The sequence below is a fragment of the Mastomys coucha genome, unplaced genomic scaffold (assembly GCF_008632895.1).
Source record: "Mastomys coucha isolate ucsf_1 unplaced genomic scaffold, UCSF_Mcou_1 pScaffold12, whole genome shotgun sequence".
Taxonomy (NCBI): Eukaryota; Metazoa; Chordata; class Mammalia; order Rodentia; family Muridae; genus Mastomys; species Mastomys coucha.
Window position 1 is genome coordinate 43,405,992 of NW_022196894.1, and position 16,549 is coordinate 43,422,540.

Genomic DNA, 16,549 nt, shown 5'->3' on the forward strand with positions numbered 1-16,549 from the left:
AAACATTTTCTGGCCGGCTGATGTTTAAGCCATTTAGCCACCTCTAACAAATCAAGTTTTAACATTTTATGTTTCATATACTCATATTATAAATCAGTTTAGGTTGTAGAACTATAGGCACTCATCGCGACTTTCCTTTTTAGTGCAGAGTGCTTGAAAATCCACATTTACATAGCTACAAGTGCATTGTAAGTAATGCTTCTTTGTACAGTTTACCTAGATGAAACTCATCAAAACAAATCACCACACGGAGCATCCATATGGACAAGGTCAAATGCATATAGCCACACAGGTCAAAAACTAAAATAAAGACATTTCATATTTCATAAATTCGGTGTTACATAATCATGGTATCAAAAAATACTTGCCTAATCAATGTTGCTTTACCACAAATGATGGCAGCTACTTACTTCTTATATGATTGCATAAGTGATTGGAAAGTTGTTCCATGATACCTCAGAAGAGGATGTGTGGGCAGAGACACAGTCATAGACTCTTAGGTCTTACATATTCTTAGAAATGCTTTGGAGACTAAGACCTAAACCAACCAGGTCTACAGTCAATCATCGGTATATACTTTTGTGGTATTCTGCAGGACAATAAATAACACTAGCACACAATTTAATCTAAGGACACCAAGTCTACAGTATTCCAAAGCCTACAGTACTTTCTTTCTAATATGGAGTATACAGAGTCTACTAAAGGGATAAGGAATTCGGGTCTAAGTCAACTTTGGAAATATATTCAGAGAACTCTGAATGTTCATGTCGAAAGGTAGACCTTGTGAGTAGGAAGAGAAGCTAGATGTAATCTTTAGTCTTTTGAAGCATGCTTCAAGAAGGGAAGTGGCATAAGGATCTATACCTCCCAGTGTCATGGAGCAGAATGGCTGCAAAATAATAACATGCTGGTTATTTTCCTATAGCTTTGATAAAGCGCTACCACCAAGGTGGCGTAGAAAAGAAAGAATGTATTTGGCTTTCAGGGGGACAAGAGTCTGTTGCAGGAGGGAGACAGAGCAAAAGCTAAGGGCTTGCACTATCACAAAGCAGAGAAAGCAATTAGGCAAAGTAAGCTAAGTATAAACAAGAACTACACAGGTAATGTTTAATAATAGTTCTTTTTTTCTTAGCTCGTAACACCAAAACTGCTGCAAATAATAGACAAAAGGATGAGCCAGCAGATATCCTTTCGGTATGCTATACTGAAAGGCTATGTCCAAGGGGAAATGGACGTACTGAATATAATTGATCAGATTGCAAGCTCCAAACAGACTAAACAGGTGAGAGCAAACCTGGACATGAGGAGAAACCTTCACTCGCTTTATAACCTCATTGCTGACACGAATCCTCTCCTGAGTCCATATGGAGGGATAGTCTCTGATTCCTGGCTTGCTACATCACTTATCTTATTTAACTAGAAAGTCTGCAAATGATAGTGCCATATTAGTACACTAGGAGCTTCTTGGGGGGGGGGGGCGCCTTTGCATCCATGCAAAGGGTTCAACCCTCTCTTAATGCAGGCTCTGGAATTAGCCAGGAACTAGTGTGAAGTGAGGAGCAGTGGCCATGGTGTTGAACAGAGTTTCCTCACCGTGCCCCAAAGCTCCATTTCTTTCTTTTCTTTTTTTCTTTTCTTTTTTTTTTTGGTTTTGATCCAAATAAAAACTAAAGAAAATAGAAGCCAGTGGTCTGACAGACAGAGAGGATTTAAAACACCAGCAGTTATCTACATGTGTCCAGTCTTGTGTTCTCATTGTGTAGATGAGAGATGGGATCAAGTGAGATTCATTCGATCATGCCCACACTCCCTTGTCTGATGAGTGGCAAAGAGCTCTCAGATCTAAATCCTAGAGTTTACTTCTTATTCCGCTTGAAGCAGATTGCTGTTTGTACTATTTAGGTGATATGTAGCTAGCTAGGTAGAATTCAAACTTGTCTTCCTTGCAATGCAATTTGTAATACTCGAATGCCAAGTTACACATGCCAGAAACATAGCAAAAATATTACACATCAAATGCATGATAGAACAGCATTTTTTTTCTCGACTACCTGAAAGTATAAGCCAGTTTTCCTAAGCTTTCTTATAATCTCTCATGACTAAATACCTAGCAATAAGATTTGAGAAGGCAAAGGAGAAGACACAAAGGATTTGGGTCTCCAAAATATCAACAATTTTTTTGTTACAATTTCAATTCTCGTACTTTGGTCAAATGATCTGTATGTTTAAGATTGAGAACCACCCCTATGTCCCTAATTTGAAAACTCGCTGCCTGAATTCAATTCTGATCCTTAAAACATTCTCCATTCTGCATAAAAATACTTATTTTAATTTTATGTGCATGAGTGTTTTGCATGTATGTATGACTGTGTACAATGTAGATGCCTGTTACTCACTGAGGCCAGAAGAGGGCGCCAGGTCCCCTGGAACCAGACTTAGGAGCAGATGAAGCTGCTTCGTGGGTTCTGAGAACCCAGGCCCTCTGCAAGAGCTGCAAGAGCTCTTAACAGCTGAGATCTCTCTCCATGACCTCCCTTATCCTTCTGAATAAAGTTATCAGATTAGCTTAAAAATCAGGTACAAATGCAAAACTCATTTGTAATGGTTTATTTTTCCAATGAAGATAATATTTTTTTTTGTTCTATAGATCCTGTTAAAACGGGTAATGAAGAATATGGAACATGGTATGAAAGAGCTAGGTAGGTACCTTCACTCTAAATATACAACTTAACCATCTCTTATGATTATGACAATGTCAGGAAAGCCATGGTCTGTGTACTATGTGCATGCAGTTCTGCAAGAGGCCAGAAACAGGTTAGACTCCCTTGGAACTGGAGTCAGATAGTTGTGAGCCTCCGTGTGGTTTCTGGGAGCTGAACCATGGTATTCTTCAAGATCAGCAAATGTCCTTAGGCTCCAACCCCCAAAAACCTAACTCTTAGTAGTAAAATGGTAAACTTAAACAAACAACACGACTGTGTTTTCTATGCTATATAATATTAGTGTAAAGTTATATAACATATAAGTAAATGTATCAGTATAGTATTGCCTCATCACACTTTCTCTCTGCCTAGAACAATACAGATTTTTAATGTGTGTTCAAACAATCCATGTTTCTACACTAAGATTCTGTATATCATTTGTGGGTTGATTAATTTCCCTTTCTTCCAAACCAGATATAGCTTGTGCCATCATGAGTGACGCAAAGAATATTGCCACAGAGACTCATGACTTATGGGTTGAAATCAGAATAGAGCCCCAAGGTCTCTCTGAGGAGTTCAGAGGGGTCAATGCCCACCTGGCAAGAGCATCACAGCTGAGTCATACCAGGCTGTACTTCTTGTATAGGGAAAATCCTGAATAGAACCAACAGCATGATAGCATAGGACTCACATGTGAAAACAGGGCTTGGCAGGAAGTGGCTGGCAGCAGAAGAACCCAGAGAGCCCAGGAGCGGAGCTTGAGTGAGCTGTGTGGCAAATAATCACAGGGCAGAGAGGCAATCATGATCAAGGGAAAACCCACATGTCCAGTGTGAGTGGGGGGAGGCTTAACTGGGCATCTAGGAATTCAGAAAACATAAACAAAAGACACATATGTATGTGTCTTCTAGATTCGCCAAGAGAGCAGGAGGAAAATGACCCAGAAAGACTTAATTGGAAACCCTAGTTGAACCATGTAGTAAATACTCAAAGATCCTGTTTTGAACCGAACAAGAAAATGGATGGTGAATACCGGACATACAGCCCCAAGCATGCTTCCAAGGCCCAGCGATTGGACTAGTGCAACCATTAGTTTAAGGGCAGGGCTTTCCATCTCTTTTCTGTAGGCTCAGCACAAGTGTGAGTGTTAGTTATCTAAGAAAAGGATAGTCTCATCACTACCGGTGATGACAGCAGGCTTGCTAGTGGGATGCTAGCCCCCGGGGTGAAAGTTGCACGCTTTGGACTTAGAGGGGAATAGTTAGCACAATTCTCATTTTACCTGAATCTTCTCATTTTACCTGAAAATATTGCACTGTTCTTCAGGCTACTTAGAGTATGATCATCCAGAAATCGCTGTCACTATGAAAACCAAGGAGGAGATTAATGTCATGCTCAATATGGCCAGAGAAATTGTCAAGGCTTTCAGGTCCAAAGGAATCATACACAAGGTGGAAGGCATGGAGATTAACAAGGTGAGACTGTGCATTCTCAGAGTAAGCATGTAGATTTGTGACGTAAACCACTGAAAGGATGAGACCGAGATATTAGAGGTCTCAGCTCCTTTGTGCTCTGTGAACGTGAAGCATGTGCAAACTCACACCAGACTGTTGGAACTTCTCGATGTTAAACATGCTCATGACAGTCACCAAAAGCTTCCAAAGAAGGTACACGGAAAGAAAAAGAACCCAAGGGCTTCCCTATAAAAACAAAGCTAGACAGAACAAAAATAGCATAATAAGGTAGGACCAAAAGAATTATAAGTGTTTTAAAAAGACAAATAGGAAAACAAAACAAAACAAAAGAAAACAAAACAAACAAAACAAACCATGTCAGAATAGCAGAAGCAAATTTTTTGGGGTGTTGGGAGGACGTGAGGTATAGATAGAAAATTTAAGAGACAAATATTTATAGAAACTTACCTTAAATTTATACTAAGCTCTCCAAATGAAAGGCAGAGATGAGCAGAAAGGCTAAAACTAACATGATCAAACCATAGGCTATTTTTAGAAAATAAGGAAGTTGGACCTTTACCTAAAACCAGGCAGATAAAATAATTCAAAATGCATCCATGGCCTAAAAATAAAATCTAAGACCATAAAATGAAAGAAGAAAACATAGGTCTAAAAGTCCATCACTACCTAGGCTGACTTCTTGGAACTAATGCCTAAAACACATATAGAAATAGGAAGAAGGAAAGACAGAAAGAGCACCTTAAAATGTGCATTAAATTATCACATACTAAAAAAACTTATCCACAGAATGAGAGGGAATATTTCCAATCTATACATTTTAAGATATTGATACATAAAGAAAATTTCTAAAAAATAGTCAAACCCGATTTGTTGTTGTTGTTGTTGTTGTTGTTGTTTTGAGACAGGGTTTCTCTGTATAGCTCTGGCTGTCCTGGAACTCACTCTGTAGACCAGGCTGGCCTTGAACTCAGAAATCCACCTGCCTCTGCCTTCCAAGTGCTGGGATTAAAAGAGTGTGCCACCACTGCCTGACTCAAACCAGATTTTTAAAATGAGAATGGATCTGAAAAGGTATTTTCCTCCCAAAAGACATCGAAATGGCCCAATAAACATGTAGAAATTTGCCTACTGTCACTAATGCCTGGTGAAACCAAAATGACAACAAATGAGACAACAAACAGAAATGAACAGAAATGACATCACATTTTCCCATCACACAGAATCAGGGAAGCAGAAAATACACGTCAGTCAGCAAATAGAGAAAATGGAATCCCTGTGCACCATTGTTGGGAATGTAAACTTGTATGGCCTCTGTGGGAAAGACTAGTGAAGTTCTCACAACACATTTGTGTTGTTATTTTGTCTAGCAGTTCTTTGATATACACTCTAAGGTAGAAAACACCCAAGTCTTTAAGAGATTTCCATATCTGTGTTTACAGAAACATTATTCACAGTATCTGCCACATATACAGTTGAACGATGATATGATATGTACCATATGTATAGAATTGAATATCCTCACTCTTAATGAAGAAAGAAATGCTGGCCATGGGTGAATGAACATGGAAGACTCTATGCTAAGGAAAATAACCCAGTCACAAACACTGTGCAATTTACATAGAACATTGCAAAATGAAGAACTACAGCCAATGCTGAAGACCACACAGTATAGATGTGGTTTGTTAATGCCACCACAGAGCAGTGTTCAAAAACAGCCAACACAGCAAACTTACTCTATGTAAACTCATACCTTAGCACAAGAAGATTTTGGAAAATTTGACAGGCTATCTATTACTTTAGATGTTGAGACATGCTACAATAACAAAATATTGCAAAATTACAGTAAAAATTGGGGGAAGTGAGGGGTAGAACATATTTAAGTCCAGCAACAGGCCTAAATATACAGTATTCTAATGTCAAACTGATACTGAAAATTTGGAAGAAATCATTCAACAAATGATTCAAGACTTATAGGAAAATAACTCTGAAACTCTAAAATTACTATAATGCTACTTACAGAATTTTTTTTATTCTTTATGATGAAAAACCTTGCTAAAGTATTCATTGCAAAGTCCATATTTTTGTTTAAGTTACATAGATCATACCACATCAACTGTAAAACTTCACACATTGAAGTGTACTATGAGGAAGTAGCGTAGCAGACAAAGCACAAAATGGAAGATAACATTTGTAGCTGAAAAAACCCACTAAATAATGATGGAAATAGTTTCCAGAATGTGTCAGAGCTATCTCCAAAGAAATGAGTCACTTAGTAGCTTAGACAAGGAGGGAGCTGAAATTTGAATTCTCCACTTCTCTCCCTGTGTCTTCTATCTCATCCTGTTGTCTGTCCCTAATAGACCTTTCTCTGTATGTATTGATTGGAAAGAAAAAACACCATGAGAAAGGAATGAGGCATCTCTTAATCATTTTTTTTTTGATCAGACTTTGTGAGGGAAAAATTTACCTTCTGAGTCCTATTGACCAGAATACATTCCAAAGCCACAAATAGCTGTTATCAAGCTATAGCCACATGCTGCTTCCAGCATGTAGGTGGACATTTGTTTTCTTTAAGGTTGCTTTCAATATATTGACTGCTTTTAGCAAATGATTACTATAATGTACCTAAGTTATTTTATGTCAGGGGCATGGATGAGTGTATAACTTAAGAGTGAACCTTATGTTTAGCTTTGGTTATAAAACTGACTGCATGGAAAATGCAAGTCTTTTTAAGGTTGATTACATTGTTTTCTCAAAGGCAGGTTAAACTTATACAGGCTGACTACTCAGTATAGATTGAGTACATGGCTTACCTGGCCTCAAGGTATATTACTAACTTAAATGCAAGGTCCAGCAAAAGTTCAGTTTTCAGATGTGAGAGGTGTTTTCACACAAAGCTATTCCCACACAAAGTGTTCCCATAAATGGTTAGACAGGGCAGAGACTCCTACAGAATGAAGAGTAGATCTGAAACAGGGAGCAATATAAAAAGGATACTTTTCAGTGGCTATTTTAAAGAGATACTTAACATCTCTACTAATCAAAGAATACATATTATGAGGCCTGCCAGGGCTATATAGTGAGACTTTGACTCAAAAAAGAAGGAGCAGAAGGAGGAAGAGGAGAGAAAGGAATAAAGGAAGAATGAAGGGAAGAAAGAAGGGAAGGAAGAAAGAAAAATAAAGGAAGGAAAGAAGGCAAAAAAGGAAAAAAGAAAAGAAAATGAAATAGAAACTGTGGTTGGAGAGATCGCCTCATCTTTCTCTCTCTTTCTCTCCTAATTTGAACTTATTTTTCATGCCCTGAGACATTTTTTCCATTGATTAATTTATTTATTTACTTTATATCTCAATCGCTGCCTCCCCTCCTCCAGGTCTTCCCCCCAACATACATACACACACACACACACATACACACAGCCCTTTTCCCATCCCCCTCTCCCCTTCTCCTCTGAGAGGGTGGACCCCCACCTCTGCCAAAAGGATGATTCATCTTTGATGACATTGCTCTTGTAGAGGACCCAGGTTCATTCTCAGTACCCATGCAGTTCACTACAGCCTGTAACTCCAGCTCTGGGAGGTCTCACATCCTCTTCTAACCTCTGAGCATGCACTTACTCAGTACACACACACACACAAACACACATACATATATACATACATGCACATACATCAATACACACACATACATACACCCCACACACATACATACACACATAATACACATACATCAGTACACACACATGCATACACTCCCATACACACATATATAAATACACAAACATGTAATTAAAATTAAAAATAAATCTTACAAAACTAGAATTTGAGAAAGATAAGGTTGAAGTTCAGTGGTACAGTACTTGCCTGCCATAAACAAAACCTTGAATTCAATACTTGTACTATAAATATGTTAATTACACACATTAAAAGAAAAACAGCTGACTATGGTAGGGTATGCCTATAATGGAAGCTCTTTAGAAGCAGAGTCAGGAGGATCAGGAGTTCAGGATATTCTTTGGGTACATGTGGATTAGAGGCTAGGCCAGAGTACATAAGACCCTGTCATAAAATAAACGAAGAAAAACAGAACTAAGAAAATCAAAACCAATCTTATGCAAAAAAAAAAAAACCACTATTAATGCTCTATCAAGGAATGATAAACTAAATTTAAATATTAGAGAGCTAAGGCAAACCAGCTCAGCTATCATAGATGGCAAATCAGAAACTCAGCTTTGAAAATACATGCCTGAGAGGGTATCCTATGCCCAAATGGACTCAGCAGACCAGAAAATAAAGGATATAAATGTGGATGTTTGCACATTTGTAGGTATATGTATGTATGTATGTATATATGAATGTATGTATGTATGTATGTTAGTTAAAGAAGTCATGAAATTGAGAGGAAGTGGTATTGTGGATTGGATCCCCTGGAGCTGGTGTCACAGGCAGTAGGTAGAAGAAGTAGAGAGATTGCATCCGCAACCTCAAACACAAAGCAGAGAAACAAATTGATATGGGCCAGGCTAGAAGCTCTCTAATCTAACTAGTGACATTCTTCATCCAGGAGGGCTACACCTCTTAAACCATCCCCAAACTCGAGCCTCTAGGGAACATTTGTCACTCAAAGCACCACAATCCAGAACAGGAAAATGTTACATGCTGTGGCTTGGGTCTGCAATGCACTCCAGAGCAGAGGCCTAAGTAACACAGTACAGTAGAATGCTGTTGCTGCTGCTCCTGCTGCTGCTGCTGCTGTTGCTCCTGCTGCTGCTGCTGCTGCTGCTGCTCCTGCTGCTCCTGCTGCTGCTGCTCAGCTTCCTCCTCCTCCTCCTCCTCCTCCTTCTTCCCCTCCTCCTCCTTTTTCTTCTCTTCATTCTGTTTACACTTTGGTTCACCTTCTTTCTTAAATATTGTGCTTCTAGTTAATCATGGCCAAAAAGATCGAGGTACTTGATCTGCTGTCTGTTATCCAGCCATTTAATGTTGAAGAAGCCCCAAACAATATCCCATGGCTTAGTGAAGATCCTGAAGCCATAACCTTTATTCAGGTAAAAATTTCAACTCCTAATATTGCCTTTAAATGCACTACCAAATAACTGTGAAAACAGGATTTGACCACTACTTAAAACTCTGTAATTGTGCCTTGCTATCTATAGGCTATAATCAACATCTCTTTGAGTACAACTCACAGCCCTAGTAGAAACTGCCTCCCACCTGCCTCCCCACCTTCAGCTTCTGTTTCCCACATGCCATATGCCCTTTATTTTGTGTATGCTGAACTATTGATGATGCGATCCACACTAAACCCTCTTCCCACTTCATTAATCTGTGGATTCTGTGTGATTTCTTGGAAATGCCCACTGGTCCTAGACCCTTTTCAGCCTATCCTTACTTGTTGCACTTCTGCAAACTACCAGACGTAGTCAGAGATGTAGGTCCTTGGGATAATTTCTCACCAGAATACCATTGTGTTGTCTTTGGTTTGATATAAGAAATATGCTACCACTGTTCCCAATATGCAGATACTCATGTGCTATTATGTATATTATACTGCAAATAGTTTTACATCTTTGCCCCCACTATTTAGCTCATTCATACTTCCCATTTCTTTCTCTCCCTTTTGTTTTTATTGTCCTGGTTCCTGAGAAAGAACATTGCTATGTATTGCAAGCTGGCTTCTAAGTCTCACTTACCTTGCCTGAGTTTCCTACATGTCATATTAAAAACATGAGCAACCAGACCTTGGCTTCATTCATCCTTTGAATACCCACCCCATCATTCTCATTGATTGACTTCAAAATGAATAAATCAATAGGCCTAGCATGTTTTAACGGTATTCTTTTCATTGCTTGTTCAAGGCAAGCTTAAGCTTCCCCTTAAGTATTAAGAACAGATTGTTATATACCTACATTTTAGAGTGCCCAAGTCATGAACATGCCATTCATCCCGTCTACCTGAAACTTTTCACCTAGATGAAGAAGCATTTTCATTCACCCACTCTGTTCTTATTTCTTATTTTTTAATATTTTTCTTTTTTTTAAGATTTGTTTATTATTATACATAAGTACCAGAAGAGGGTGTCAGATCTCATTATGGGTGGTTGTGAGCCACCATGTGGTTGTTGGGATTTGAACTCAGGACCTCTGGAAGAACAATTGGTGCTCTTATCTGCTGAGCCATTTCTTCAGCCCCTGTTCTTATTTCTAGATTATTTTTCTTCATACGTGTATGAAATTCAGTTACAAACTTTTATTTCTCGATCTCCAAATTACCCTGTGTGCATTTATAATCCCCTTTTCTACCAAAAAATTGCAACCAACACAATTTCTTAAATATACTGAGTATTTGATTTAAATGTATAAAACTTTAATAGAGGTATAGATCAACATCCCGAATTTCTTTTTTTTTTCTTTCTCTTTCTTTAGGAAAAAGCAAAAGTTGTAACATTTGACTGTGGAAATAACATATTTGAAGAAGGTGATGAGCCAGAAGGAATCTATGTAATAATTTCAGGCATGGTTAAGGTAAATCAGAGATACTCATGAATGTGATTGTGAACCCTCAAGTTGTTTTCTTTTTTTTTGTTTTGTTTTGTTTTTTGCGACAGGGTTTCTCTGTATATAGCTCTGGCCATCCTGGAACTCACTCTGTAGACCAGGCTGGCCTCGAACTCAGAAAACCACCTGCCTCTGCCTCCCAAGTGCTGGGATTAAAGGTGTGCACCACCACCACCCGGCTGAGATGCTTTCTTTTTACTTTATATTTTATTAATCATTTTGTTCATTTACATTTCAAATGATATCCTCCTTCCTGGCTACCCCTCTACAAATCTCCCATCCCGTTTGCTCTACCCCTCTCCCCTTTGCCTCTGTGAGGGTGCTCCTCCACCCAGTAACTCACTCCTGCCTCACCTCTCTAGCATCCCCCTATGCTGGGGCATCAAGCTTCCACAGGACCAAGGGCCTCCTCTCCCATTGATGTCATATAAGGCCATCCTCTGCTACAAATGTATCAGGAGCTACCGATGCCTCCATGTATACTCTTTGGTTGGTGGTTTAATCTCTGGAAGATCTGGGTGGTCGGGTTAGTCTACATTGTTCTTCCTATGTGGTTGCAATCCCCTTCAGCTCCTTCAGTCCTTCCCCTAGCTCTTCCATTAGGGTCACCGGGCTCAGATCAATGGTTAGCTGTATCTGCATCTGTATTGATCAGGTGCTGGGAGAGCCTCTCAGGGAATAGCCATCAGTTCCAGTCCTCATCCCTCAACTGGGGGCTTGCCTATCTGCTAGAGGTGGTATCTACAGGTTCTATCTCCCATTTGTTTGGTATTTTGGCTAAAGTCATCAGAGGGCTAACATCCAAAATACAATAAAGAACTCAAGAAGTTAGACTCCAGAGAACCAAACAACCATATTAAAAATGGGGTACAGAGCTAAACAGAGAATTCTCAACTGAGAAATTTCAAATGACTGAGAAGCACTTAAAGAAGTGTTCAACATCCTTAGTCATCAAGGAAATGCAAATCAAAACAACCCTGAGATTCCACCTCATACCAAACAGAATGGCTAAGATCAAAAACTCAGGTGATAGCAGATGCTGGAGATGATGTGAAGAAAGAGGAACACTCTCCCATTGCTGGTGGGACTGCAAGCTGGTAAAATCACTTTGGTAATCAATCTGGCAGTTCCTAAGAAAATTGGAAATAGTTCTACCTGAAGACCCAACTATACCACTCCTGAGCATATACCCAAAATATGTTCCAACATATAAGAAGGACACATGTCCCACTATGTTTATAGCAGCCTTATTTATAATAGCTAGAAGCTGGAAACAACCCAGATATCCTTCCACAGAAGAATGGATACAGAAAATGTGGTACATTTACACAGTGGATTACTGCTCAGCTATTAAAAACAATGACTTCATGAAATTCGCAGGCAAATGGATAGAAATTGAAAATATCAGACACAAAAGAACACACATGGTATGTATTCACTGACAAGTGGATGTTAGCCCTAAAGCTTGGAATACCCAAAATACAATTCACAGACCACATGAAGCTCAAGAAGAAGGAAGAGCAAAGTGTGGATGCTTCAGTCCTACATAGAAGGGGGAACAAAATAATCACAGGAGGTGGAGGGAGGGGGGACCTGGGAGGAAGAGAGGAGGAGAAGGGGAAAAAAGGGAGTACAGGATCAGGTATTGGAAAGACCAGGAGATAAGTACAGAGGGCCAGGAAATCTAATAGAAATATGTAGCAGTAGAGGATAGGCAACTAGGGATAGCCACTAGAAAGTCCCAGAAACCAGGGAAGAGAGAGACTCCCAAGAGAGCCTTTTTTTTTTTTAATTAGATGTTTTCTTTATTTACATGTCATATAATATCTCCTTTCCCAGGTTTCCCTCCAAATAAAATAAAATAAAATTACAAAAACAAAAACAAAAAAACAAAAACAAATCCCTGTTCCCACCCCTCTTCCCCTGCTCACCCACCCCACCCTCTCCTGCTTAGTAGCCCTGGCTGGATTAATATAGTAAAAATGGCCATCTTGCCTAAAGCAATCTACAGATTCAATGCAATCACCAATCAAAGAGATCCTTTCTTAAGAGAGTAGTTAGCATGCAAATGATGATTTTCAAGACCAGACACAATGGCCAACAACCTGACACCTTCCAAGCCATACCTTTCTTTCTATTTATTCATTCGTTTGTTTGTTTGTTTGTTTTCATCAAACACTGCCCCTTCCTGGTCCCTCTCTCACTGAGACCCTGCCACATCCCCATCTCCCACCCCCTTCCCCTTCTCTTTTGATAGATAAGAGGAAACTACACAAGGACCATCTGTGAATATGTAAATTTATCAATTGTGGCTCTTCTTGAGCTTATATGAGTAGGAGATTTGACCATTTAAAATGGATACAGGTTGGCCTATAAAGAGAAGTCAGAAAGAGCTACCTATTGCAGAATATTCTGTGTAAAAGTCACTGTTAATTTAATAACTTTAAGGGGAACTATTTTCAGGATGATGCAAATACAGTGTGATTGTTAAACCTGAAGCCAGAAAATGGCAAACAGTTTGGGTGACGTAAATTAACCAGCATGTCTGTTTTTCTCTCTCTTAACAGCTTAAAAGGTCAAAGCTACACCAGGATATGGGAGGAGTATCCTCAGAGTTAGAGACTAAAATTCACCCACTGCCTCACACAGAATATCTGCTCAGCGGGGAGATAATAGGAGAGTTAAACTGTTTGACTAGAGAACGGATGCAATATTCTGCCACCTGCAAAACTGTTGTGGAGGTCAGAACAGCTCCTCTGTCTTGCTGCTGTATCTCATTCAATGTCTGGTATCAAACTTAGAATGTTTTTAGTGCTTAGCATGTTTCTAGGGGCCAGTGGCAATGTGTGTTTTTAAATAAGAAAGGTAAAGGGACACTCATTATTTACCAATGGATACATATTTTACATAATTGTTAGTTGAAAATGGCTTGTTCCTGGACAGATCACGCTGAACCAGCAGAGTTCCCATGAGAGAGGTCCTTTATTAAAATGGGGGAAGAAGCAAGGAAGAAGAAAGAGAGAGAGATAGGTCAGGGTCTCTGTCTATTATCCGGATCTTGATGTAGGTAACCCAGGTGATGACACACACAAGTGATGCGGGTGAAGGAAATGTGCAGCGGTTGCCATGGCAACAGAGGCAGGAGGATCCCAGTTGCCTAGGGATGGTGTCATCACTGGATTCAGAGGCTAGCTGTAAACAGCTTCTGATGCTAATAATGCCCTAGCAAAATAGTTTCAAAAGTAAGCCTACCACAAAGAAAGAATTTCACCAGGAACTCTGGGCCATATGAGTTGTTTCAGTCAGATGTATATAGAGTTTAGGTCTAGGCAAATTCTTACTTCAATGAAGATTTTAATCTAGCTGTGTGATTTCTTTTATTTGTGATTTCATCAAAATAAAATAATCCTGATTAAAAAGGACAAGAAAAAGAAAAGAAGGTGCCATAAGTTGTAAGATAAGGAAGAGTCAGCACTGGAATGCACTGGTAGGAAAGTTATCAGAGGGGATAGAAAGCCTCCCTCCCACTCGAGAGACATGACTGAGGACAAAATCATCAGTGTACCAGGGGTTTCCACTGGCCAAAAGAATAATGTTCAACCATGAAATCACAGGGAAGAAACAAAAACAGAGGCTCTTTAGACCTGCAGGTAAAACCATTACCTGGAAATGGTTTTCTAGGAAACACAGGGAGACAAACAAGTCAGTGAAACCAAGAGGGAATCAATCATCTGTTTTATCTACAGTGCGAGACATTCTGAAGGACAAATGACCTGTCGTTTTAGCAGGTCAGTGGCATTAAGTGGGGACAGGAAGAGAGGGGGAATATTAGTCCAAATGGACACAAGAGATGTGTAAATGTCCTACTTCAAATAAGCCAAGCATAAAGAGATATATTGGAGACAATTTGGAAATTTTCAATATGAATAAAATATATGATGCTTTTATAAGCAGATCTATGTGAAGAGACAATCTTTTAACATGTGGCTCTAGGAGCCTCCAGATATCATTCTAAGCATGAAGATGTTTAACTAATAGAAAAAGCATTTGCCATATATTATAGCGATAGAGTAGGTAAGACTGAGAAGGCTGTGGTAAAAGAAGAAATTGAATTTTAGTAGGGGCATGTGTTTCTTAAAAAAAATAAAAAATAAAAAGATACTTTTATAAGTGGAAAAGAGGTTTGAAAGTCCAAGGGGTGTGGATAGGTAGAGTTTGTTATCTTATCTCTGGATTAAGGCTCAAGGGCCAATACCTATTTTAGCTTAGGTAGGTTAGAGCAGGAAGAAGTAAGAATGTTGGTGAATATTTCAACTGAGTTGCATAAAGCTTGGCACTTAAAGAGTTACAGGATGTCTAGGTATCAGTCACAGTGATTTAAATGTGAGGCTTATGCATGTATGCATGTATGAGCACCTATCTGTGTATGCACACACACACAAAATCATCATTTATCATTTGGTGGCTGGTAATTCAGACATGGATTTTATACAGTGACCTAGTCTCTCACTGAGCCTTTTAAACCTCTTTAGATGGATTTTTTAAGTAAAATAATCACATCTATTACATTTTAAAAGCATCTTTAAGTAGTGGCACAGTAAAATACATACATGTAACATTCTGCATAACTAGGATTTGAATAAAAACACTAGCAAGTATTTATGAAGGCACTGTATACATAGCAAACCCACCACAACAAAGCACAAAACCTCACCAAATTAATGGGACACTGTTTGCCAGCATGATAAACAGGCATGTCCAAAATAAGCCTGAAAGCCTTCAGAAGAGAAATCAATAAGGTTGGCCATGCACTAGTTATTTTGAACTGCCATTTTGACACAGTCTAAGAAGAGAGAGTCTTAATTAGGAATGACCTATATCAGGCTGGCATGATAGGCTGGCATGTGAGTGCATCTCTAGGGGATTGTATTGATTTTTATCTGATGGAAGATGGAGCCCATTGTCGATGGCCCCGTTAGCCAGGGGACTATAAACAGTAAAAGGAGAGAGAGAGAGAGAGAGAGAGAGAGAGAGAGAGAGAGAGAGAGAGAGAGAGAGAGAGAGCTTAGCTAAGAGCAAGTAAGTAAGATGAGTTTATTCTCTCTCTGCTCTTGACCATGGATGAAGGGGTGTGACCAATTCCTTGAGCTTCTACATACCTTACCCAGAATGATGGACTATTACTTGGAATGAGAAGCTAGAAACACTTCTTTGACCAGATGATACATTTTTTTGGTCAGAGTATTTTATCACAGTAACCGAAAAGAAAGTAGGACAGCCCTTGAACACACCCTGAGTCCCTGCCACCCACAATTCTCCAGTCACCATGCAGCAAGTAAAGAGCCCTACAGTGAGTTTGATGAATTGTGAAATTGTATTCAATGAAGTGGCTGAAATCATAGGCCAGCTAAAGCTACAAAGCAAGACCAAGACCTTATGTCAAAACAAATAAACAAATATAACAACAGAAACAAATCCTGTCAAAATGTAAGGACTTTTAAGGTTTAGTTGTCAGAAAGGAGATGTTTTAAACCACTAGTATCCAACTGAAGGACCAGAAATAACAGACCATGAAAGCAAAGACTGAACATAAAGTGGCCTTCTGTTGATCTGTCACATCTATGCTGAGCGTGAGCCCTGCCGTCTCTAGATCTACTGTGTCAATGCTGAGAGGGAGCACTGCCTTCTCTAGATCTATTGTGTCAGTGCTGAGAGAGAGCACTGTCTTCTCTAGATCTACTGTGTCAATGCTGAGAGGGAACACAGTCTTCTCTAGATCTACTGTGTCAATGCTGAGAGAGAGCACTGCCTTCTCT

General features: G+C 39.3%; 1 protein-coding gene across 1 annotated transcript in view; it reads left to right on the forward strand.

Moving 5' to 3' along the window:
• Slc9c1 (solute carrier family 9 member C1) overlaps positions 1-16,549 on the forward strand; it is a 68,563-nt gene that overhangs the window by 40,194 nt on the left and 11,820 nt on the right. Inside the window, exons 18-23 of the mRNA XM_031364001.1 lie at positions 1,133-1,282; positions 2,648-2,699; positions 4,029-4,177; positions 9,099-9,224; positions 10,602-10,700; positions 13,301-13,474. Coding sequence (XP_031219861.1) covers positions 1,133-1,282; positions 2,648-2,699; positions 4,029-4,177; positions 9,099-9,224; positions 10,602-10,700; positions 13,301-13,474 — 750 coding nt within the window. The remainder of the gene's footprint in view (positions 1-1,132; positions 1,283-2,647; positions 2,700-4,028; positions 4,178-9,098; positions 9,225-10,601; positions 10,701-13,300; positions 13,475-16,549) is intronic.